This window comes from Coloeus monedula (assembly GCF_965178545.1).
Source record: "Coloeus monedula genome assembly, chromosome: 9".
NCBI classification, from domain to species: domain Eukaryota; kingdom Metazoa; phylum Chordata; class Aves; order Passeriformes; family Corvidae; genus Coloeus; species Coloeus monedula.
Genome location: NC_138789.1, coordinates 28,022,081 through 28,047,598, shown reverse-complemented (window position 1 = coordinate 28,047,598; position 25,518 = coordinate 28,022,081). Strand labels below are relative to the sequence as shown.

At 45.2% G+C, this 25,518-nt stretch overlaps 1 protein-coding gene across 1 annotated transcript; it reads right to left on the bottom strand.

The window, feature by feature from the left end:
* Positions 1–3,568: 3,568 nt before the first annotated feature.
* Positions 3,569–22,263, bottom strand: C8A (complement C8 alpha chain; the record flags this gene model as incomplete). Its single annotated transcript, XM_082287677.1, has 11 exons — positions 3,569–3,720; positions 5,604–5,826; positions 7,869–8,026; positions 8,519–8,647; positions 12,958–13,198; positions 14,502–14,702; positions 15,955–16,144; positions 17,719–17,863; positions 18,984–19,128; positions 20,079–20,175; positions 22,151–22,263. 11 exons carry the CDS (start codon positions 22,261–22,263, stop codon positions 3,569–3,571), a joined length of 1,794 nt encoding a protein of 597 aa, XP_082143803.1.
* Between the last annotated feature and the right edge of the window lie 3,255 nt (positions 22,264–25,518).

Here is a 25,518-nt window from a genome sequence, read left to right as displayed (position 1 = left end):
GTAATTGCCATATCCAGCTTTCCCAGGACAAAACCGGCTTGAATCTTGCCACCCCTAATGTCTCCATCAGCAGTGGGACTCTGGACTGCTTTCCAGCCTGGATTCATGTGCTCCCTGTTGTGTCGTATCACGCAGACACTTTACCTGTGAGGCTGGAACGTGGTCCAGGCTGCAGCTGGGGACCTGCAAACTCAGTATTGCTAAATTACTTCACCACGCTCCTGTTTCTCCCACTGCTAGATGGATGCAGTTGTTCCTGCCCAGGTTCTCTCCCACATGGAGATGTTTTGTTGAAAGCAACCCAGAAAGTCCATGCAGAGGTGTAAACAGTCCCCAGATTTCCAACTCCTGGTTTTACCCTGGTGGCTGAAGAGCCCAGTGAGCACCCAACACAACTGCCAGACTTCAGGTCAAATCATGCCTGCAGATTTATCTTCCTTTTATATCCCATTTTAATACCTCCTGCTTCTGTAAATCAAAAAGCTAGCATTGAATACTGTCATTATTGCCAGTATAAACAAATATTTTTACTTATTTGTAGTTCAGCACCACAGATCCCACTGTGTTGGGCATGACAGGGAACAAACACCAGTCCCTCCCCAAACTTGCCAGAACCTGGAATTTCTTTTGTTTCAGGTTTTGTGGAGGGATTAAATGTTTTGTAGCTCCCTGTGCCTGTGCATTCCACTGTATAAAAAGGAAGGCAACAATTTTTGAGCTGCTCCTGCCAGGGAATTTCTGCCTGCTCCAAACTCCGAGGCTCAGAGGGACACAGGAGCTGGGGCAGCCGACGTGACATTGACCCCGAGGTAGAAAACAGCTCTGTCTCAAGCACTGCCCTTATCTCCTCTTCTGTTAGCTGGTTATCTGGAGCCTACACCTTGCAACCTCAGGTGTATTGTCATCAATCATTTCCTATTTTCTTCTGCGTGCTGGTTCCTCTCTGCCCTTCCTTTGTTAATAACCCAGTTTGCCTATATCCATAAAAATATCTGATTGTGATACCATTTATCCAAAGCGCCATACATCCATCATGCGCTTACGAGCGAGATAAACAAGGTCTCCTGGGAAATATGCCGCCAGAAATATATAGGATAAATAACTATATCAAATGTATGTCAGTGTGCAAGAGGGGAAAATCCATTCATTAGAAGCCGGGTGGAACTGCAGCGTTTTATTGTACCCTCTAAGCTTTTAGTTTAACTAAGAAACACACATTTTTGCTGCTTATCTCATCTTGCACAACTCTCCACTGCCCACTTCAGCACGAGATATATTAGCTTCTTCCACTGCCATTGTAAATGTGTAATTGCTCATAATCTTTTCTTCTTTCTTTATTTTGTGGGGTTTTTTTTCTCCCAGGCCTTACAGGCAGCTTCTTCCTTTCTTCTGACTTCAGCTTCGCTGCTCCTGGGTTTCAGCAAGAGGATGTTTGAGCCCTGGGGCGGAGGGGGAGGAGAGGGGCACTGCCCACCTGCCTTTGGTGTTTGAAGGAAGCCCTTGGGTTTGTGTCTCAGTGCCTTGGGCTATGAGGTGAGGGATGAGAATGAACAACTGCAGGTAAAACATAGGTTTTTTGCTCTTGTTTATATGTTTCATGGTGGTATTTTGCATGCAGTTTCTTTAATCACTTGGATTTATTCTTTTGGTTTTTTTTGTGGTTCTTTTGTGATTTATCCTTCTAGAAACAGCTCTAAAAGCTGAGGATGCAGGTTGTTTTCCTGCAGACCCCATCTTTTCCCAGCCTCCAAGGCATCAGATCTCTCTGTTCGTTAATTTCTCCCCTCTGGTCAAAAAAGAAGCGTACTTGGCTTTCTGACTGAGGTGACTTTGTACTCATTTACTTGCAGGCATTTTCCTGAGTCCTAAGAAGTCGATATAAAGGTAAGAATTGCTTGTGAGCCAAACTGGTCCTTGCTGTAAGAGCCCTGTCTCGTGTTTCCACATAACCTGGCAGCCCAATGCCGAGCAGCATTCATTAAATCACCTGTTGTGATCCTACATTTCACATTCCTCTGGGATGTCTAAGTCACACCAATCCATGGGTGCTTCATGCTGCTGCATTTCCTGACACAGAAGACATCAAATTCAAGCCCTCGGGAGCAAATTCCTCTCTGGGTGAACAGCTCCTTCACCCGGAGTAGCAAAGTTGGCCCAAAAGGCCATGGCTTTGCCCCTCAGCAAAAGGATTTTTCACAGGACAATCCATCTCAGGGTTCGAGACAACATGGTTTGTTGTTTTCAGCCCGTAGTTTCATTTACAAGCAAAAGAGAAGTGGTGAAAAAATTGGCCTTTGGCAAACATGCTCACAAAAGAAAATATGGGGCCAGATCTTCAGGTGCCATAAATCAGCTGCAGTGAAGGGGCAACACTGATTTACATCAGCTGAGTGTCAGCCTGTAAATCCCCACTGACACACAGTTGAAAAACAAGCATTTCCAAGCACCTGAGCAATTTCTTTCACTAAACCACTATTCCATTCTACTCCCTCTCTCCATTCAAATGTCTACAGAAGGGCTGCTTTGTGCTTTGAGGTTTTGGTGCTGTTGTTCATAATGGCTGATTCCTTCTCAGGGCTTTTTCCCCCCTTCTCCCCCCGTAATGAAAAGCTCAGTAAAATGAAGTGCCATTCGCCTTCCGTCCATCCCAGGTTTTTGTGGCAGTTCATTAAGAAGAGAGAGCTGCTGGCTCTCGCCGTGGTCTCTGGACACAGTTCAATACTGTGTGCATTCTTGTGCTGAGATTTACGTCTCACATTCAAAAAAGCCCCTTAAATCAAGCAGCCTGTTAGCATCTTCTCAGGCTCTGTGTGCCTGGGAGATAAAATGCCTGCGTGCTAATAGTCAATTCATCACTGATCTTACAGAGCAAAAGCCTTTGCTTGTGTGGGAACATCCTCTGCCCAACGGTTGCGTTCAAGCCTCTCTATTTATTGCTTTATTTACTTATTTAAAATTCCTCATCAGCTCGGGCTTACATTTTGTGGTGATGCTTCAGCATCTTTGGGCTGAAGCCTTCTCCATGCAGAGCAGCATATGGCTTTGCAGGAAATCCAGCCCTGGCCAATATGCTGGACTTACAAATCTGACAGTGCCAACTTCCAAAAGTTTTCGTGGTACATATGTCAATACCAACTGCATAGATCGTGAGCTTTTCATGTGTTTCCCAAAGGGAAACGTATAAACTCCCTGAGAGTCAAGCTTAGTTATGTAAACACTCGCAGTGAATTTATTTCATGACACGCTGTAGCCCCGCGGTCACCCCGCAGCAAAACCACCTCCTTTGGGTGGATTCTCTGCCATCTCCTGTGCTGCAGCAGTGGTGTTGGGCACTGGTGGGGCTCCCATCCTGTCTGGTGGGGCTCCCATCCCGTCTGGTGGGGCTCCCATCCCGTCTGGTGGGGCAAAACCACAAGAGCAATTGGTCAGGTTTTACACAGTGAATTCAGCGCGTATAGAAACACTTTACCAATCAATTATCTCTCCCGGGGGTAATTCCATAGCACGCCTGGAGTATTTATGGCCCAGCCCAGGTTCCAAACCACACTGTTCCAGGCACCTTGGGCTTTCAGCAGGCTCTGCTCTGGAGGTTTTTCCCAGCACAGGGCTGCCCACCGTGCTGCGGGGCAGGGTTGGAGCACTGCCGGCTGCGCCGTGACGTCCCTGCCTGGCACGGCGACCAGCCCGACCAGCAGCTCCAGCGCCCATCCGTCTCTCCACCTGCAGACACACAGAAAAAAAAGGGAAAAACAGACCAAAAAAAGGGATTTCAGGTCTGGTTGAAACCTCTCTGGATATGGACTCCCTGCTCTATCCCAGCTGTGCCCAGGCTGTTTAGATCAAGGCACTTGGAAGCCAGGGCAGATGAAACATCGTCACCCCAAACACCAACAGTTGTTTCTTTTCCTTCTCAGCTCATTTGAAAGCCTGTGTCTTGGTTTTCCTTTCCCAAAGGGTAGCTCACAGCTCTCTCTGCAGCAATTTCCTCACCTCTGACCAAGGCAGAGGGACAAAAGTCCCCGAATGTTGTGGGGATGTTGTGAAAAGTCCTTTTGGAGATGGGTCATTTCAAAGCTTTTTCATTACAGTACAGACTGAGTTGTCAGGAGCGGTCGATACTATGGATTATAGCAGTGCTCCTGAATGATGGGAATGCTTGATGGCTGTCATTTACTGTCGTTTTTTATTTACTCATCTGGCCTTCATGCCTGGCTTGGGCAGTTTATTAATCCAGACAGCGCAAATGGATGTGTGTGCTCTTACTTAGTGCTGGCTGGAAAGCTGGGTTTTCCATCTGCTGGAACATTGTGCTTTTTTAAAAAAAAAGAAAATTTAGTTTGGTCTTAAATGAGTTTTGGAAGTGAAAATTTGAAACTAAAGTTGCCCATGAGTTAGAAGTGTGCCTGTCCCCACTGTTGGCAAAATCAAGGAGCACAGGGCTGGCACAGTGTGCTGCTTTGGTGGCGGGTCCTGAGGTTCCCAAGCAAATTCCTGAGATTTGGAGACAACTTAAAGAACCTGAGCTTTTTAAAGAAACCCACTTTGCAGTCAGTGAAGCTAAGCTTTGGCATTCAGCCTCAAAAACTGTCTCCCCAGCTCTGCTCCAACTCCTTATCTCATCACGGCTTTGATTTTCTGTTGGTGAGCCCACGGTTGAAGGCCTGGAGCTCTGCCTGGTGGAACTGCTCTGAAGATGGATTTTTCTGCCAGCTTCATGTGCTGAGATTTAGACTTTTTTTGTCATCATGAATCAGGACAAAAATATCCAGAGAGAACTGCAACTTTTTTTGGAAATGAGAGAGCCTGTTCCGACCTCGGCTTTTTTTTGCTACCCACTTAACTTTTTAGGATAGTATAGAAAGTGACAAAGAAAACATAAATATAAGCCTGTCACTTCAGAAAAACATATTTTTTCACCCCAGAATAGACACTTCCCTCTAGTCAAAACGCATCCCAGGAGGGGGTGGGAAATCTGGTGATGTAGCAATTTTTTACTAAAACAGCATTTTTGGTGGCACGTTGTGTGAGCAGTTGCTTCACCTGAGCCTTTCCCCTTCCCTCCCCTCTCTGTCTGTTGAGGTTTATGCTCTCCCCCTTGGAGCAGCCATCCTTAGTGGCATGCCATGAGCCCTCCAGAGGATTTCCTGGGTTTAATCCAGCGATTAAACACACCCTCATTTCCACTACTCTGTTTGTAATAGCCATAGAATCCTAGAATTCCTTGGGTTGGAAGGGAACATCTAATTCCAACCCCTCTGCCAGGGGCAGGGACACCTTCCACTAGAGCAGGAAGCCCCATCAAACCTGGCCTTGGACACTTCAAGGAATGGGGCAACCCGTGCCAGGGCCTCACCACCCTCACAGCGAAGAATTTCTTCTTTAATCTAACCCTGCTCTTTTTCAATTTAAACCCATTCCCCTTTGTCCTCAGCTGCTAAACTCAGTCTCTTGCAGGGCTGCTCAGGATGACGCAGCAACAAAACACAGAAGGGAAGGTGGGATTGATGTGTGGATGCCAGGAGCTGTTGGATTAGCCATGTGGAGGGGGAAATCCATCCCCTTTGCTGCCTTCGCCCCTCCCCTGCTGCACCCTGGGCTCTCACCTCGGCGCTCAGTCTGCTCGCAGGCAGGGCCTCTGTAGCCAGGGCGGCACTGGCAGGAGCAGGTGTCTCCCACCAGGACAGGCTCCCCATTGTTCTGGCACGTTCCGCAGCGGCAGGGGTTGAATTCCAGCAGGAACTCATCCAGAGCCCGTTTCAGGTGCTGCCGTTTGGTTTCCATGTGGCCGAGGTTGCTCCTGTGGAGGATTTCGTGGATGGGCTGCAGCTGTGGGGGATGGAGATGGATAGCATGGAAACAATTTCAGCTGGGCATCAACTGGGATGCAGTGACATTGCTGGATGAATTCAGGACTCGGGAAAAACTCATTTGTCTTCCTCGACAGCTGCATGTACATCATGCAAATGTGTTGCTGCCCCAGTGAGAAACCACCGTTCCAAAACCTTCCTCATCCTGGAGGTTTGTGTGAGATTGGCTTTTCTGGACATGCTTGGGAGTTTTAGTATGGATTCGAATGATAAATTAAAACACCCCAGTAAGCCCATTTTTTTGACTGATTTCTTAGTGCTGTCACAATCCCTGAGATTCTTGCATGCTTTTTGCCTTTTTGAAGAAAATGTTTTGGTAAGAGCTTTGGACAGAGGGTATCATCAAAATTTATTGCCATCCTATCACTTGCAGTGGCCAGATTGTGAAATATCCAGTAAATGCTGAGAATGAGGAATTTTTCCTATATATTTTTTGCCCTTTGATGTAGTGATAATAATACTGTCATCTACAGCTTTGGGAACGTAACTCGCTCATCATATTTTCCAGCAGCAAAATCCAGTTCCTGTATACCAGTCAGCAAAAATAGGCCAGTATGGGCAGCTGTAATTAGAACTTGCCCAACTGAATATTAATATTCAAATGAGTATTAAAGCTAAAAACTTGAGACTGTCTGAGGACACTTATTTATGTTTGTCCATCGATGCAGCTGTGCAAATGCTCTCTGACTAGGCCAGGAATTTGTTCCAGAGAAGAGCTGGGTGTCAGCTCACTGTGCAAGGCACAGTGAGAGTGATTCATGGGGAAGATCAGGATCAGCTGGGCTTTGGGAAGAGCTCTTAGGCAAATTTGCACAAGCCTGTTTGACAAACTGAGGGGGCTGCAGATAAGAGCTGCTGAAGTGGACACGAGCGCTTATCGGCCGCTCCAGTTGCAAGGTGACTGCTCAGCTCTGGAGCAGCCAAGAGAGAGGTCAGTGCATGGTTTACTGGAAAACTGCAAGAAATTTTGCCCAGAATTGATGGGAACTTGTGCAAAAAGGTGAATAACCTGAAGCTGGAACTGAAAGCACTTGTGTCTTATCAGATCTTTCCGCCACCGAGGTGCTGCCCAGGAAGGCTTGCACAGTCCTTCTTGCCCTGCCAATAACACAGATAATTCCCAAATCCATTTTCCCTTCTCCCACTCTCTGTCAGAGCTTTCTGCTTTCAGATGAAGACAAGAGGGACAGAAATGGCAGCATGTCCCTGCCGTGACAGAGGTCCTTCCCCCACACGCCACAGCTGCTCCTGGAGCAGATCAGCGATCTTGGTGTCTTGGGGTACTTGTGGTCCTGCTGACCACAGCTGAGGAGTTGTGGCCACCCCCTCATGCCTCTGCCAGCTCTACCCTGGATTATTTTTTTGTAGGGTTGCTCTTCTCTGTCCCTTTCCATCCCCTCTGCTTGCCCATATCTCCTCCCCCCCTCAGAAGCCCTATAAGGTGCTTCAGTGATCTTCCCATTTTATGGGGCATCCAGTGGAACAAAAGGGAGAGTAGAGCCTTGCCGCTTTTTATGGCCACAGACCCTCTTTGTGGAGTGTGGGGAAAGACAGGATGCACTTGACAAAGTATCCAGGAGCTCCCTGCTCAGAGAACTCCTGGAGGGGGGCTGTCTGTGCAGAGCCTTTGCTGTTTGGGGGGAAACAAAACGCTTTCCCCAGCCCCCTGTGAGTCCCCAGCTTATACAGGAGGGTGGACAGCACCAGGGAGAATAATAGGGATGAATACAACTGTAGTTCATTGTGAAGCTGTTGGGGAACACATCAGAAACTTAACCTGGCACTAATCCAGCATTAAGCTCCTTGTCTGTCTCCCTGCGGATGCAGTCGGTGGGAGATGTACTCCCCATTGTGAAATGAATAAGAGGTTACCAGATCAGTGGCCCATTACATTTAATCTTGTTCTGTGATGGGATCACAATAAAAATACAAAATGATCTGCTCGACTACACTTTCATTCCTTAGAGCAGCAGAGTTTCTTCAACTGAAGAAAAGCCTTACCTGGAAATCAATAACAGCAGGATTATATTTTAATGACCTTCCCCAGTGATGATACATTTTGCCATCCCAACTGTTCAGGAGCCCTCCGCTGTAACTGGTATCTCCTCCTCTAATCCGGGGAATAATATCTTCCACAACTGCACTGTGGCTCTCAGAATCTGGAAAGTTGAATTACACACGTATTATTTAGCTGCTGTTTCCACACAGGCTCCAGAAACTGCTAAATGGAGGTGAGATCAGTCGTGCAGGGGGCTCTCAGGGATCTGGCTCCTGGGATCGATGGCAGCCCAGTGCTCCCTGCTTGTGGGGTGAGCCCTCATCCCAAATCCTCTAAACTGATAAGACCCGAAGAGCCTGCACCCCTCCAGCCTTGGTTTCTGGGTAGGACATGGGCAGTAGGTCACACTGTCTATAGCTCATTATGAAATGTACAGATTTGGTGGCTCCTACCCTCTTTGAGTGCTTTTTATAGTCAATATACTCCTGGAGACTTGGACCCAAAGTTTCTGCTACCTGTCCTACCTCTTCTGGGCGATGACACCAGAGCACCCTTCCTCATACCTTGTGTGACCCTACTCAAATCCCCATGCCCAAGTGACCAAAACAAGTGACCTAAGGTGCCTCAACAGACCCCTGCCCTGCTGCTGTACCAGCTTTCCGAAATCCTTTCTTTTTGCAGTCAGAGTATGTCAGAGCTGCACTCAGATTCAGGTTCTCCTTGCTGGCTGTCATGCCGAAGAACAGGCCGAAACAGGCACTTATCTCCTCGGTGCTGATGGCTGCAAAACAGAAAGTAGACGGATAAATGCAGTGACTCATGATGTTTGTTTTCTTACTTCTTTTTTCTATAATTGAAGAAAAGATTCAGTTATTTTCATGGCTTGTATTTTGAAGTCAAGAGCTATTCTGGGCAGAGCACAGTGGAAAACCCCAATATTTTATTGGGTTTGTGGGGTAATATAATAGGTGTAAAATTTGTTTCCTTAGAAAATATTAGAAGAAAGTAAAAATCTTAATGCAAGGCGTCAGGCACGTACGTCCTGTTTGATCTATATATTTAACAGCAAACCTTTATTCTTTTTACAGACTAACCATAACTAGGGTAAAGCTGGGAACAGCAGCTGAAATTAATAGATCCTCGCTAATTTTCCTAAACTCAGGATCTGACCCACCTATTAATGGCTTAAGCAGCACCTTAAGTAGTAACTTGGAAAAGGTCTGTGTGCTGAGAGCTGCCAGAGCTTTCCTGCCTGCTGCTGCCAGCACCACCACATACATCATGAAAATATGTAACTGGAGACCCATGAAGCGACTGCAGAGGGGAGAAGGGAACTAATGAGGTGGTTTCACCAAGGTAAGCAATGTGCATATTTCATACAGCCTGGTTTTATGTAAGCACTTCAGTGTACTGCAAATATAAGGCCGTCTTCTTTGGTAGTTAAAAAGTCCATTGATTTCAGTAAATGCAGGTATTGTAAGTAATAGGTAACTTTTATATTGCTCTTTTTGTCAGAGGACCTTAAAGTGTTTTACAAAGGAGCCTGGTGATCAATACCATGGTATTGAAAGGAGGCACAGAGCTCAGTGGGGTTTGTGGGTTGTGGTTTAATGGTCTGAGGATTGAACCTCTGTCCAAGCCCTGACCTGGAGCATTGTCTGCTGAATGGCCTCACCTCAGCACTGGGGAGCAGTGCCTTGCCTTGCTTGTGTTGAAAATACTGCTCAAACACTCACAGCTCTGGTTTTGTGGAATCCTGGAATGGTTTGGCTAGGAAAGGACCTTTAAGGGCCATCTGGTCCAGCCCCCTCCCCTTCATGGGCAGGGACATCTTCAACTAAATGAGTTTGCTCAGAGCCCCATCCAACCCAGCCTTGAGTGTGTCCAGGGATAGGGCATCCACCACCTCTCCAGGCAACTTGTGCCAGTGTTTCACCAGCCTCATTGTAAAATATTGCTTCTTTAATCTACATTGACCCTCTTTCAGTTGAAAACCATCACCCCTTGTCCTATCACAAGAGGCCCTGATAAAAACCTGTCTTTCTTATAAGTACTGCAGTGTTGCAATGAGGTCTCTCTGGAGCCTTTTCTTCTCCAGGCGGAACAACCTAAATTCCCTCAGCCTTTTCTCATAGGGGAGACTCTCCACTCCTCTAATCAGCTTTGTGGCCTCCTCAGGACCTGCTCCAGCAGTTTCATATCTCTCCTGTGCTGGGAACCCTGGAGCTGGGTGCAGCACTGCACATGGAGCCTCACCAGAGGGGCAGAATCCCCTCCCTTGGCTTGCGCTTGGCCTTGTTGGACCTCATGAGGTTCCCATGGGCCCAGAGCTTGTCCAGGTCCCTCTGGGATGTCAACTGCACACTTGTTCCCTTCTGCACACCCTGCAGGAGAGGCTCACTGGAGCCAGCTGGGGCACAGATCTGCTCCTTGGCCTGGTGGATCCAAAGCCTGGGGAAGTTCTCAGCATCCTGAGAAAGGGGCTGCAAGTCCTGGCTTCAAACTGGTGAGAGCTGAAACATGTTCCAGACTTGAGTGGGAACTGCATCCCACTGCAAAACTGGGCCCTTGAGAAAGATTAAATGTGCAGCACTCAATTACTTGTACTAAACTGTTCAACAGTTGTAAACACAGTGGGTAAAGTTCATTCACCCAAAGCAACATGAGTGATTGCTTATCTTGGTGCTGGAGTGCCATAAAATTAAACTTGAGGAACACCCTGATTAATTGATTTGCCATGGTTCCCGTTGAGTAATTATGTTCAGTGAGGGGCTGTCGATACCATTCGCTATTGGTCGCAGCAGGATCGGGTCTTGATAAATGAAAAGTGGTTATCACTGCAAAAGGGTGGCCACAGTAAATATTGGCACTTGAGGGGGGGAGCCCTGATAGGGTTTTTTTTTTTTATATGATATAATTTGCAATAGTTAAATGTGCTCGAGTGATAAGATTTACTGCTGCATTTTGAATTAATCAGAATATATGAAGACTCTTTCTAATTTACTCCGCACATAATGTTCCTCCCATAAATGTTCTTGTAATGTGTGAACACATTATACTGTTTTCTGCTAAATAATAGAACCATAACAATCTATTTTAAAAACAAGTAATGAAAAATATTGATGGCAGAGCAACGAGGGACCTCGTTCTGACATGTGTATTTATTTCACTCATGACCACGTCCATATAAGCCCTTGCAGCCTGAAAGCAGGGAATGGGTCTGGCAGCAAAACTGCAGCCCTAAGCTCTGCAGCGAGTTGTGGATATCTAAACAGAGAAGGTGATTTCATTTTCAAAATTCAGGTTTCCTAAATGCTCAAAGTCCAGCTCTATGCCGACCCAGATGCTCAGTGGCCACCTAAGCTGTGTCTCATTTAGGGAGGACTCAGCCAAGGGATCTTTTTCCTGAGTTTGTGCTTTAGTCACTGGTCTATGAAAAAATGATTATTCTCTGTTCCAGAGCATTTAGCAAACAGCCTCGTGGGCTGGATGGGCCCTCAGGATGCAGTGGTTGATCTAAAGCAGTGCCACGCTCAGCCCTGTGGGGACTCAGTGATGCATCTTCAGAGCTTCACTCATCTTAGGAAGCTCTAATTTTAAGACTTGAGCACTTACATCCTGATCCTAACCATTCCTCAGGCAAGGAGGATAATCCTCTTGCAAACACAGCCTCCAAGCATGGCTGTGATCAACATTAGAGAAATCAGGGTTTTTTTACTAAATGCTTTCAGACAGTGGCATATCACACACTGCAGGTGGGTCCTTCTGGGTCAGCGCTGTGTGACACACAGCACTGCTGGCTTGGTAAGGGTGGACTTCCTGGCAGAGCCTGGATTAGATGAAAATTACAGAATGGTGCTGCATTCGAATGAAAATTACATCCCTATTGGGGCATATTTTTGTCTTTTGCTGGACTTAGCGTCCTTCTTTCCTAAGATAAGGCATCTCGTAGCAGTAAATCTCCTTACATACACAGCAAGCACAAGATAAAGCAAAATAATAGCCTCCCTCCACATGCTCTTGATTAATTCTTCCTCTGAAATTGGCAGTCTGCTTCCCGAAGACTTGCTTGCCAAGACCTTATTCACTTCTGTATCACTCACCCTTCAAAGTGAAGAAGTGATTTGAAGAGGCATCATGTTTCCAAACATTAGAGGTTCAGGAACTTGATGAAAATTCTCTCAATCAGTAATTTCTTGAGGAAAAATTGGCATGGCTAATGTGAAATATGGAATGCACAGTTATCCTAATGCTGATGGGGCCAAACCATTTCAGACTAGAGGCAGAATCTGGGTCAGAACCATGAAAATTATTGAAATTACCAAAGTTATAGCAATTTGCACCTGTTGTCCAAGATCACAATTTCCTTCTGCGTCAGTGTCTGGCCTGGAGTTACCAAGGCAGTGGTGCCCTCAGCACAGCAGAGTGATGGCCCTTAGGGGAAGTGGGATCTACTGCATTGTTGACACCTTTACAGAAGTTGACAACCTGGTTAGTGAGCGAAAATCCCATATTATTTTTCTGCATCCCATGTTTTTGGTTAGGAAAAATGTTACGTTTTGACTCGCCAGCAATGGCAACTCTCACGCTCTCGGCGTCTGCAGTGGGTATTTTATCTAACTGAGATTTAGAGGTAGGGCTCTCCAGCCTCATACACTCCAATTTGTTGAGAACTGAAGCTAACAGGGGTCTGTTAGTCTTCAGATGTGGCATTAAGCAGGGTAAAGTGGCAGAGGTATGGCTGAGTGCAGTGCGATATTTCCTTTTACAGAGAGTTGCAGCCCTCGCTCCCAACAGGCTAAAATGTGAGTGGGCTGATTTGCTGTGCTCTGGATGGCTTTGCAGCATTCCTGGTGAACAAAGATGACAAGAAATGGGGCAAGACTAGCAAGTGACACTGAAAAAATGGAGAAAATAATGCTCAGGTTCCTTCCTAAACTACCGCAGGAAGCACATTTTGGGACACTCAAGCTAATCCCAGGCCATGTGGCTGGTAATGTCACCAGGTTGGAAATACCTGGTTCAAAGCAGAAAGTTGAGAACAGAGAATATACTTTGATATATTATTTGATATATATTTGATTTTCTGACCTTTTCTTCGCATTTCCTCCTTATTGATGACAAGGATGTACTCAAAGACACCCCCCATGGTGCCAGATGTCATGAAGTGGGTGCCGTAGTCGTTGATGAATTTGGCATACATGCCATAGTTGTAGGTGTCTGGGAGGTCCTGCAGCGAGAGCAGCACATCTTCATCCAAAACAATGTTGTCCCTTCTCATCTTGAAGCGGGCTGTCTGCACCTTGGTCACAGCTCTAATGAATCCAACATCCTGTAGGTAAAGGAAAGAGGAGCTGCAGTCAATATTAATTTAAACAAATGAATTTCTAGTCTTTAGGCTTGCAGGGGAAAGCCTGAGTCTCTGACTGTCCATATATGTTGAAGGCATGAAAACAAGCCCAAGTTTAAATGAAATAATGGTAATTCTGTTTTTAAAGTCTCTCTCTTACGTGCTGTGGAGGGAGGTGGAGGGCCTTGGGGAGTTGGATACTGTGGGGTTTTTTTTAATTGATGTGTGAACACGATCAGACTTGGGCTCCACATGATTCCCCTCCATTCTCCATTTCTGCCATTTCTTTTTCTGGTTTCCTTTCCATATTGTTTATTCCCTTTTTGCTTTTTTCACAGCCTCAATCAGTGACAAAGCACAAGGGTCAAGCCCAGCCCAGCAGAGGGGAGATTCCCTGGCCAGGAAGATGCTGATGGAGGCAGAATTTCCTGGATATACACCAGCTCCAAGCCTCCACCTCTATATTTGCCATTGCTTTGGACAATCTCCACTGCAACATGAGCAGCCCTTTAAATGATTCCTCCAATAACTGATCATCATTTAGCTGCAAACATCATGTGAGTCTGGACAAGGGCACAGTAAATACTATAATGGTGCTCATTTCAAACAGCTTTTAAGGGCATTTTAACTTGGAACACCATCAAAGTAATTCTTCTTTATTGTTTTCTGTCAGCAGCCACGAGAGAAGTGGAGATGGGGCACAGTAAATGTGGGAAATACCAGCACTCATGTTATTAGATTGGAAAGAGGTCATCACAGCCAGTCCATGATGTAAACCCTGTGTGAGAAGTACACCCTATTACCAGGTGCTATTTTTTCAGCGTGGTATTTTAACCTCCTGTAAAAAGCAGCCTATTTCCCCATCACAAGGCAGCTCGTATTAATTTGAGCAAGATATATTTGCTACCGGAGATCATTCCCAGAGGATAATTGTTTTGATCAGCATCTTGATATTCCCTCCTCCCTCATCGTCACTTTTAAGCATTTTTTTATTTATGTGCTTAATGTAGCCATGAAACAGGATGGGGTGAGATGACATGTGCCGTGGCACTCCGTAATTCAATTTTATTCCCACTCCCTGTTTGCTAAAACATACCAGGAACAGCAAACAGGATTACTAACGATCATACATTTGCAATTACATGAACAAATTAAGGTACAATTACCCTGTGTTAAAAAATGCAGTTGAGAGAATAAACTGACATAAGTTACAGCCAGACCATGCGATGCACAGATGATACGACTGGAGCAGATGCATCACTGATTTGGTTGGGGTTTTTTTTACCTTTTCATTGTATTCTGTGAAATTCTTCAGGGATCCTTTGCCACCTGATAAAGTCAGGCCCAGGTTTAACATGACATCTGCTCTGCCAGGCCCAATTCCAATGGTGAAGCCCGTTGTTTTGGATTTATCACTTTTAAGGGCGTCAAGCAGGTCCTTTGAATCGTTGTAAAACTCAAAAGTGAATCCAGAATCAGCATGAGCCTAAAATGAAAGGAGCAGACATTAATTTTTCAGGTGCTTCCCTTCCTTTTCAATCACTACTTCTTGAAGGAGCTGATAGTACCTCTGTTGAAGCCCGTGATGCTCCTGACAGCACCAGCACTGACTCCAGTGATTGTGGAATAAGGAATTAAGTCCCTTGCTGTTTCATTTGGAAATATGTGAAAAATGTGGATAAAGCCAAGCATTTTGCTTCATCCATCTCCAAGCAGGGAAGAAGTTTGTGTTTAGCCACTCAAAGCCAGAGCTGGTAATGGTACCTATTAAGACAGCCTGACACTTCCCATTATAAAACCCTTCTTCCAGTTCTTTACAGCTCTGCCAAATCCTAACGATTTGGACTGATTTTTTTTTCTCTCCAGCCTGCTTCTGGATAAATTTCTTTAGAAAAAAAAGAAAATCAACATCTATTTACAGTGGCAAGGCTAGAAAACAAACATTGTTTTGCCTGTGTTTTAGAGAAGTGACCTTTTCCTTGACAGCTCTGCTTTGCTGGCACGTGGAATCGAGCAGCTCTGCTGAATCTGGGCTGTGCCATTTGCCAGCTCTGTAAAAAGCCAGCCCCACTGATCACACTGGGGACTAAGGGACTCTGCCTTCTGGGAGGACATGAAAGCTACTTGTACTGAGTAATATTTCCCAGGGTTAATGTGTTTTCATTCATTCATGTCACAAAACATGATGAATGTTCAACAGTGTGGCCAAGGCACCCACTTAGGACATGGAAAACCCAAGCTGAATCCTTGGTCTGCTTGGATCAGTGTCCAACATCAGATGTGACCTCGTGGACTATAGGTGTTGTGATCCATGGTGATGGGTTTCAGGATCCCTGTCTCACTCAGAATTGGGATTTATGCCCCTTGTAGCCACGCCATAGACATAAAACACTTTCAAAGATTGAACCAGCAGCATCAGTACCATTTTACACATGGCCAGCTCTATCCCTAGAGAGGCAAGAGGCTGGTGCAAGCTCTACAGCTCACTAATAGCAGAATTTAGAGAAAACACCTTTCCCTTGGCTCTGACTGGGCCAGAGGAAGCAGTGGGGATGCCTGGGCGATGAAGCACGTTAATTCCTTGACGTGCCATAAACCAACATTTACACCATCAAGTGCCCCTTGAGGTACCTTAAAGACAACCTACAGAGAATGATGGAATGTACCTAATATCTTTGTGGGAAGTTTGGCTTTCTGCTGGGAAACTGCTGCTAAGTTTGGCCTCCTGAAGCACTCACCAGGAACTGGTATATGTGGAAGTTGTAAGGCTTGCGGAAATACTTCTCATCGTCTCCGTAGTACAGGCGCTCACAGGCGGCGTCGTACTGCAGCTCCCGCCACTCCCCGTTGTACACGTACTCACAGAGCCCTCCAAAAAATCCAGGGTCGTATATGTTCTGCATCTCCTCCTGTGTTAGGATGTTGTATCTTGGAAAGAAGTAGCGTTCAGGAAGTTACCCATAGCTCCGGTTTTGTTTCCCCAGTCTCTGTCACAGGTTCTGCTGACACTACAGGTTATCTATCCTCAGGCCTGCTGAGGATCTGGAATAGAACTTAGAGTTGGGTGGGCTTTGTTATCTTGTTGTTATCTCCTTCCCAAAGCTAACAGGAGACAAACACCCATTTTATTTCCAAGACGTTAGTTTGGACTCAGATGCGAGAAATGGAAGAAATCAGTGAAGTTGCCCAGCCCCTCCCTACAAGCACAGCCATGAAAGTCCCAAAGTCCTGGAATTCCTCCAGGTTCCTCTTGAGCCTAATGCATCTCATTGTCACAAAGTGCTTCCTGGCATTCTCTGCAATTATTTTCTCTCTTAATTTCATCTCTTTCTTTTTAATAATGGTCCCGTTTCTCAGGGTAGTTAACACCCTCCCTAGACATGAAGCCTGTGCTTTGCCAAGTCTGTCACTTATTATTTCCTTATTCCTCCTTCTTCCTGCTCTCCAGCCCTCACAGCTGCTGCCCTCTGAAATCCCTCCTATTACTTAGTATTCCATGTAATTCCGTGGCCCAAAGTGAAAGCATTATTCAAACTAGGCAGCAGCACTGCTCTTCTCAACAGGGAACCATCTTTAGGATTAAGATAGCAAATGCCATTGCTTTTGTGTGTTCTGCAGGAGAAACACCTCAGAGAGCAGAATTAAGCAGGGTTCTCAGTGAAAATTAATGCATGCCTTGTAAAACTTTGGATGGACCATCCCAGGCCCTGGGCCAGAGAGACATTTATCTCATGGACTCCAGAGAGTGTCCCATTGAGCTGGTGGGAAAGTTATCCAACAGCTGGCTCCATTCTCATCCTGTAGCCCATGTTCATAAAATCCTAGAATGGTTTGGGGTGGGAGGGACCTTAAAGATCATCTTGTTCCAACCCCTGTCACAGGCAGGGCCGTGTTCTCCAAGTGAAGCAGTAGCTTGGTTAAAACACAAGATTTACAACAAGAATGTCACGGTGCACTATTTGCCTTTCAAGTTCTTCTGGATTTCTCTTTTGCCTGCAGTACCTGATCAAAATTTGAAACTGAACAGGGAAACACTTTTTGTGAATAGGAGTATTTACATATACTCATGTGGAGCTCAGGCTCTCTGCCTTGAATCTGTGCTCTGAAGTCCTAAATCCTGGAGTTAAATCTCCTTAAGGATGAATGCCAGCAGGGTGTTGCATCTCCAAAGTCTGCTGTTTGCTTTTGTCTACTGGTTTTAACAACTGAAGAAAGCTGTGAGGTAACTGGGATATATTTGTACAGGAGTATAAAGAGGGCATCACAGGTACGGTGTGGCTGGGAGAGGCCAAGGCCAGGTAACAGATATGAGACAGAATTTGAAATAAAAGCTGGAATGAACCCTCGTTGCTACCCATGGTCACATGGGACAGCAGCTCCCCTTTGGGTTCTGTGCAGCCCCCTATCAATTCATGGATCACAGTTATTACTAAGGAAGAGCAGTATAAGAAACATAATCCTGGTTTGATTGCGAGAGGAGCGGCTATTGATTAATTACTCACCCTTGGACTGCTTTTTCCGCCCCTGGGATTGGGAACAGATGTTCACAAGGGCTTTCAATATCTTCATCCTCACAGTTATCCTCATCAGACCCATCTCTGCAGTCTCTGTCTCCATTGCACACAAGATGTCGTTTGATGCAGCGCCCTAAAGTGCACAGATGCAGGCGGTGGCTTATCCGCCCTCCAGAAATCCTGGCTGGCAGCTTGCACTGATTGTGCTGCTTTTCACCCACATTTCAGGGCCACAAGGAGTCATGCTGGGTGTTAAACACAGAGCTATTCCACTGGGAATTTGCTTTTTCAAGCTCCTGGGGGGAGGTCTTTGTGACCTAAACACATCACGGAGCCCAAGCTGGCCACTCCCATGGGCTTCTGCCAGGTGGGAATCAAGGTGAGGTCACCTCGCTGTCCTGACTTAATTTTCTAAAATTATGGTCTTGGAAAGTTGCTATAGGAATAGCTTCTCCCCTTGGCTAAAGGAAGTCAACTCCATCTTATTAAAGTGCAATTTTTCCTCTTCCCATTGCAGGAAGCATTTGGGGAGTTTATTGCAATAATTAGAGTGCAAGAATGGATATTTGCAGGAAAGGCAGCGTGGAAGGGCTTTTGCTTCTGGGAGTGTGGATAAAGCCTTGAGGACGGAACTGGCACTGCTTAATTTACCCCAGGGGAATGATGATGACCTGCTCCAGGTGGTGAGCTGGTCACAGAGCCGACCTTTGGTTCCAAATTTCAATAGAATTTTCGTTAAACGCTCAGGATGGAAGTTGGAGCCATTTGTGTAGGAACAAAAACCTGTCAAGGCTAGTCAAAGTTTCAGAGAACAGCCGTTTTATATCCTAATCCTCAGAGCTGGAGATGGCTAAAAATAACTAAATCACCCCAACAGATTGCTGGTTGGATTGATGATTGAACTCTGTCTCTAACAGGGGAGAAAGCGACGCGTTGCGGGAGCGTTGTGCCCGCGGAGGGGTGCGTGAGCACGCAGCACAGTAGTTGGAGCAGAATATTCCTTCTCTCTTTGTTCCACTGAAAAATTCACATTTTCCATGTCACACAGCCTCCTTTTCTACCCAAATCCGAGTGCGACATGGATGGATTTCTGTAAAACTGGGGGGAAAAACACTAAAGGAGGGAAAAACCCTAAAGAGGGGAACTTTCCTGCTTTCTCTTGTACTGGTTCACCCTCCTGCTGCCCAGGGCAGGGGACTGATACCCCCAGGACCAAAACCTCTCTGGCAGGGGTTTGTGCCTGGTTCACTCACCTGTTCCCTCACACTGGAAGTCCTGCCCACACCGTGGTGGCCCTGTGCACCTTGTCTCAGCTCGACAGGCTTGCTCATCCCAGAGGTGCCCCGCACAGCGTCGCCCTCCAAACTCTGCTGCCTGCACCAGCCGCCGGTACCGGTGCTGCACAGAGACACAGCCACTTGTATCCCCCAGAGACATCACCTCCCCAAGCCATAAAGCAATCAAAACTATCATTTTTGTCTATATTCTTGGTTTTTTGTGTGTGTGTGTTGCTTAAAGACTTTGTGCATGATACGTGGAGGAGAGTCAGCAGAGAGTTTGGAGCTCAGGTTGGCTGGAGTTCATACACGTGAACTTAGAGGGGACTGGAATGGGAGTTTAAAAAATATCTCTGCTTTATACCTTGGAAAAATATGGCATTTTTCCAGCTGCATATGCTTTGTCCTGCAATGCACCAGGCTCAGATGGACACAGACACTAATTACAACACTGATCCTGCAACATTTCTGATGGATTATTAATGAGAATTGCTGCTCTTTAAACTAGGAAGGGAAAAGAAAGTAAGGAAAGGGAGAAGAGCCATAGAGCCATGTTATTTACTGATAATATACTGCCTATAAGAACAGGAACAAAAAATGCAGGGATAACATAAACTCAGTAGAAAGCAGAATTATGTCAGGTATTTGAAAATAAATTCTCAAGCTATGAAGACATATGTGAAATGATATAAAAATATGAGAACAGAAGCTGATGCATGAAGGCTGCCTCTAATCTCTTCTCACTGGACTATTTGCATTAAGAAGCAGGGGATACTTAATTAAATCTGAGATAGAAAAGGAAGAAAGTCTTGGGCAAATATTCTGGCATGATTCTTCCACCATTTGCCTTGATTTTGCTTCTCCTGCTCTGCTGCCTCGGATGAATTTATTCCCCAGTTTACACCAGGGTAAGTAAGAGCCTCTCAAGCAGAGGAACATTTCCATCATATTTGGATGAGTTTACTGGATGCTTCAGAATGATGAATATGTATAATATATATAATTAATGTGTGTACATCCTCATCACAGACACATCTGAAGATAAATGAATACATTACAGTGGATCCTTACTTTTTTCTCTTGGCAAGGGAAGCAATCAGTCCATCCTGACCACTGGCTCAGCTGACAGTCAACAGGAGCTGGAGAATTAACATCTCTGCTGCTTCTTCTAGGGAGGGGAAGAGAGAGCGGTCTAAGGTCTTTGAAGCAGTGTTTTGAGAGGGGATGGAGGCTGGAAGAGGGAAAATTATCTGTGTGTGTGTGTTTTTCCACCAGGAAGCTGTTTTGTAGGAAATGGGAAGCATCCCAAGGTGCCCCATCCAAGTATTCACCATCAGAATTGATCAGATGCTGCAGGTGCAGTACCTGGGGATTTTGTCTTGGGTTTCATGGTCTGCCAAGAGATCCTCACCCATTCCAATAGGTAGATTACAATTAAAAATATATATACAAAATATATACATAAGACCGAACATCCTGAGAAAAGAGAAGGAATGTTGTGAAGAGACAGGTTTTAAAGAAAAGTTGATTTTTTGCCTTTTCAGAAGCACATCACAATCTCCAGGAGCAGGGATGCTTATCACTACTGAGCCTGTTTTGACATCACTTTCTTTACAGCAATGTGAGCTCATGATTGGGATTTTTCCTGGCAAGTATGAAAAGAGATCCTGGTTTCCATGGGCTTTGTGGAATTCTGGGAATGGCTACGCCAGCAGTGCTGAGAGAGTGAGGTACAAAGGATGCTGACTAAGAATTTGTTGGTTGAGTGCTTCTGAAGCAAAATACATAAACTCTGAGAAGAAGAAAATAATTAAAGGGATATTATAAAAGGAGAAAATGGAAAATACTTCTCCTGTCTCCCAGCCCAGTCATTACAATCTCTAGTTCTGTCCCTACTCCTAAAACCTTCCTTTGTATGAGCCATTTCTTTGTCTTGAGGAGCAATCTGTGGCGTGCAAATGCAACCCTGCACTTGCCACAGCCTTCAAAGCATTTTGAGGGTTTGTTCTGAGTCAGAACATTATTATTTTTATTATTATTTTGGTGATTAACTAATGAGCAGTCTGTTTTACTTACAAGACTGCAGTCCAGAGAGAAATATTGGTAATTAGGGGAGGTACGGAGCTCATGGGGGATTCATCAGAGGCTGGGGAAGAGAGATTTACTAAAGGAAAGCCACGGCATCTCAGTAAGGGAGCCTGTGGGTGCAGATCCGTGTGTGAGATGAAAACCCAGGAGCCTGCAGAGGAGCCTAGAGCTGGAGGACACACAGGTATTGATGCCTTTTTGCTCTGACAGGAGGATTTGTGGGCTGCCTCCTTCAGCACTTCGCAAAGTACTTAATTGGCTCACCTTCGATTGGATTTTACATTTACCTCTTCATTATTCTGCCTTGTTTGATAAGTTCATCAAACATCAAAAATCTCGTCTTTGTTCATTTTCAAAAGGGATTATCGGAATAAGCCTTCATAATTAAGTGTATCACTGCCACAGTTTTTTTCCTTTCTGCCTTCTCCTTGTCTCCATGTTCCAATTATCACTGATACCTTTTTTTGATCCTTCTAAATCATATTTGCCTTTACAACAAGCCTGAAATTAATAGCTGTAGAAAAAAAAAAATCCACCCATTTCCCTATCATGACACTATAGCTTTAGAAAGAATGTAACTTGTTTATTCCTTTCCTTCAAAGCCCAAGTGACACTCGGATAGGTTAATAATACTGTTCATGGAAAAAAACTGAGGTATGAGGATCTGGCTTGGACTGAAACTGGGTTGCTCACATGCATTTGTTAGCTTCGTGTTGTCAAATGTAAAATAATTATAATGCAAAAGAATATGAAAAATATTAACTCATAAATCATCCTGTATAGAGAACTCATTTCAAGGGCCCAAACCCAGCATGGTAATTTTGGTGAGGAAGTTTAAGAAGGCTTAATAGTCATGTGTAAAAGAAAAACTGTTGTGCAAACAGTTCCTTTAAGAAGGAATTATGATGCCTGGCTTGGGCTTTGGACAACTGCCAATTTTTTATTTTTTTTCCCTGGTAGCTTTGTGCACATGCCTCAAGTTGGGACAAAACTGATGGGCTGACTGACGTGCTGGTAATTCCTGTATGGAAATCTGGGAAGGGGAGCAGACTTACCTTTGGGAAGGCAGTGCCTGAAGCTCCCTGCACGCCGTGGCCTGGCCTGGTGATAAAACCAGTGAGCACATAGACAGGATCAAGGGACAGAGCTGACCCAGGCTCCTCCACATTGCTTTGCCATATGTAAATGTTTGCTATAGATCAACTGCAAACCAAAGCTTTTAAGTTTTCAGGACTGCTGGAAGGAGCACAGAGCCCACCGGGCTCCGAAATGCTGCGGTAAATCATTGACAGCAGCACAGATCGAATCACAAAGAATCAGGACACATCCCAGAGGCCTTTGCCCTTTTGGAAACAAATTCCCTGTTTTCTGGCAAGGAAATATATTAAACTGTGCAACTGTTTCCACATTAAAGTCAATCAAGTCCTATTGCAGCAGTGTGTTTCTTGTCCAGCCTGCACCCTCCTTTTAATTTGAAGGAGGAGGAAACTCATGTTATTTCCCGCAGTGACTTCCCTGTAATTTTGATGTGTCTGGTTGCTGACCAGGGAAAAGCTTCCCAGTACAGAAAATTGAAGATTAACACAAAACTGTGTTATGAGGAACATGTACCTTCCAGATACGTGAAGGAAATGTCAGTTCAGCTTCCTCCCCTTGCCAGCCCCATGAGGCAGTTTCCCACCTCTAAAGCTGATGTGAGTTATCACCTGGCTTTTTGATGGCCCTACACAGCCACTGCAACATGAAAATTGAATTCCTTGTTCTCTAAAGTGATTTGGGGGGAGAAAGATGTCCCCTGCGTCTGAAATTGTTGTGGCCATACCACGTGCAAACCCATATGCTCGTGGTGGCTCTAGTGCTTTTAGCTGGGTGGCATCTTAGTGGATGTGCACAAGTGTAGGAAAGCAATACCACAGCAATCAAGAACACCACAGGTTATTTATTTTTAAGATGATAGTCACAAGATGACAATATTTAGTTCTGTTGTGTTGGAAGAAAATAAAAACGGCCATGGGAAGCGTACTTGGTCACAGCCCAAGTTGCCTCATAGCTGTTTCCTCAAGCTTTCACAGCCTCCAAAATGCCCCTAAGGGCCCTGGGCAGGCACAAAAAAGTACAAGGAAACTGTACCTTCATTAGGTATCAGTTAAAAAAAAAAGAGTGAGAGATCTATGGAGACTTGTGTGTTCCAACAAGTGCCTGCTTCTCCCTGCTTTTTCTTCTGCATAAGTGGGCTGAGATGCTTCATGCATAAATGAAGTGTTCCCAGCAGACAACTGGAAATTTGAACCTCAATAAATTAAAGAGAAAGTGTAATTATTGTAGGAAGGTCTGGTCTTGGGCTATTATAGCTGTTAAGCAGACAGTGAATTGTCCTGTGTCCACAAAGGGCTGGGCTGGAAGCATCATTTCGTGTATTTCCCAAATCAATTGCAAAGCTCTTTTCAATAGCTGGTATTGTAAATTATCAAAATGAAAGGACCTCTTAGCAGGTTATTTTCATGTAATTAAAGTTCAGAGTGACCCTGGGGCTTGTCTTTGCTAAACACTGAGAAGTGTAGCACGGGGGTAAACTCAGTATTGAAATGAAATGAGAAGTGCCCTTCTGTGACCTTCGGGAGTACGTTAATGCAATCCTTTACCTGCTAATGCACTGCAGATGGGCTCAGAAAGTCCTTCTCCTCTCTTTGCCTGTGCAGGAAGAACTCCAATAAGGGGTTTAATATTTTTTTAATATACTATTAAACCTAAATTGCTTTTGCCTGGGAGAAAAAGTAGGCAAATGTGACTGGCCTGAGGCGATCCCCCTCGTCACCTCCCCATTACGCATCACAGCCTCTCTGCAGGTGGCTGTTAAGACAGAACGACATAAAAAGGTTCTAGCTGTGCTTATAAAGGTCTGGTGGGGATGCACCCCACTGCCTTCCATCCAAACCTGGCCTGTCCTGTGATACAAATGGCTGCTTTGAACAGCCAGGTGCCTCCTCAGCATTCTAAGCAAGGCTGTCGAAGCATTATATCTTCTCTTTTCTGATAGCAGCATCAGAAACACCCCCTATATATAATGGAAGTTATTTGTGGTGCATCTCCCAGGTAAAAGGCTGGGCTGGTTTGTGCAATCAGGCACAACACCAATTTCTCACTGATAGGTGAGGCTGTCTGGGGGAGAGGTGTGAAGGAGAGATTTAAGCAGCCAGCAAGGCACTCCACGTTAGAGGTGAAATTAAAGAACCTTTCTCAGATGTGTTATGTTCCAAAAGTGATGTGTATATAAATATATATAAAAGCTATGGTTCCATTTAGAACGTTGTGAATTGAATGTGTCTAAAATGTTTGTGTTGGATCCTTGACTCCAAACCTGAATTAAGTCTCTGGACCTCTGGCTTGCAGTGCTGGCCATGCTGGCCATGGTGATGCAGTCACCTTCAGGAGGATGAGCCATGAAGTCTTCAGGAGCATGGAAAAAGGGCTGTGAACTCGCAGGGGTGGGCAGTGAGCTTGCATCATCACTTTGTGGCTATTGTCACCACAGAGCTCTTTCCCTGACACTGAAGAACTCTTTAATTAAAAGACACACAACTCCTCACTCACAACCCTTACATACCTAAAATCAGGGGCAGATTATCTCAGTGTGAACAAACTCCGTGATAGCAACACAGGATTTTGTTCCTCTTCAAAAAAGTCTCCACTTCAAATGTGTTTGGCCCAACAAAGGGAATTAATTTCTGCCTGAAGAGTGCATTGATCTTTTATCACCTGAGCAGCCTGTGGGTAACATGGCTGGCTGCACAAGCTTAGCCCCAGGGTGAAGTTGAAATGTATATAACATAATGTTACTGTCATCCAGCAATTTGCACTTGTTCCTTCCCCATATCTGGATTTTTATTTTTAGTATATTCATGTAGCTTTTGCTGCAAGGGATACAGTTATATAAAAAAATTCATCTTTTTTTTTATGCCAATATTCTATTTATATTCTTTGTAGTACATTATTCATGCAATACTGTGAATCTGAATTTTGTTCCTGGCTTGAAGACCATGGACATCTAAAGGCAGTTCTATTTTGTTCTATTCCATCCATCCTACCCACAAAGTTGTGACGTGGCTGACACCTGCCATGTGCTGTTTGCCCTCTCGTGGCTCACCAGGGAAAAGGGCAGAGCAGACAGTCCTTCATTCAGGGGTGGTGGGGATTTTTTAAACAATGTAGAGGTTGTTGCAGTGTGCAGAGGTTATAGAGAGCTATGCACAGAGCTATGGCGAGATCGAGAAGCCGTGCCTCGCAGTTGGAGCTCTGCCTTTGGAATGTTTGCTGTTTCACACGTGCTTTTGCAGCCCACATGGGCTTTTCTCAGCTCATCCTCTCTCTCTGCACAGCAGCTTGGTAGAAGCACTTCTGTTTTGCCAAGGAAGCCAAGCTGACT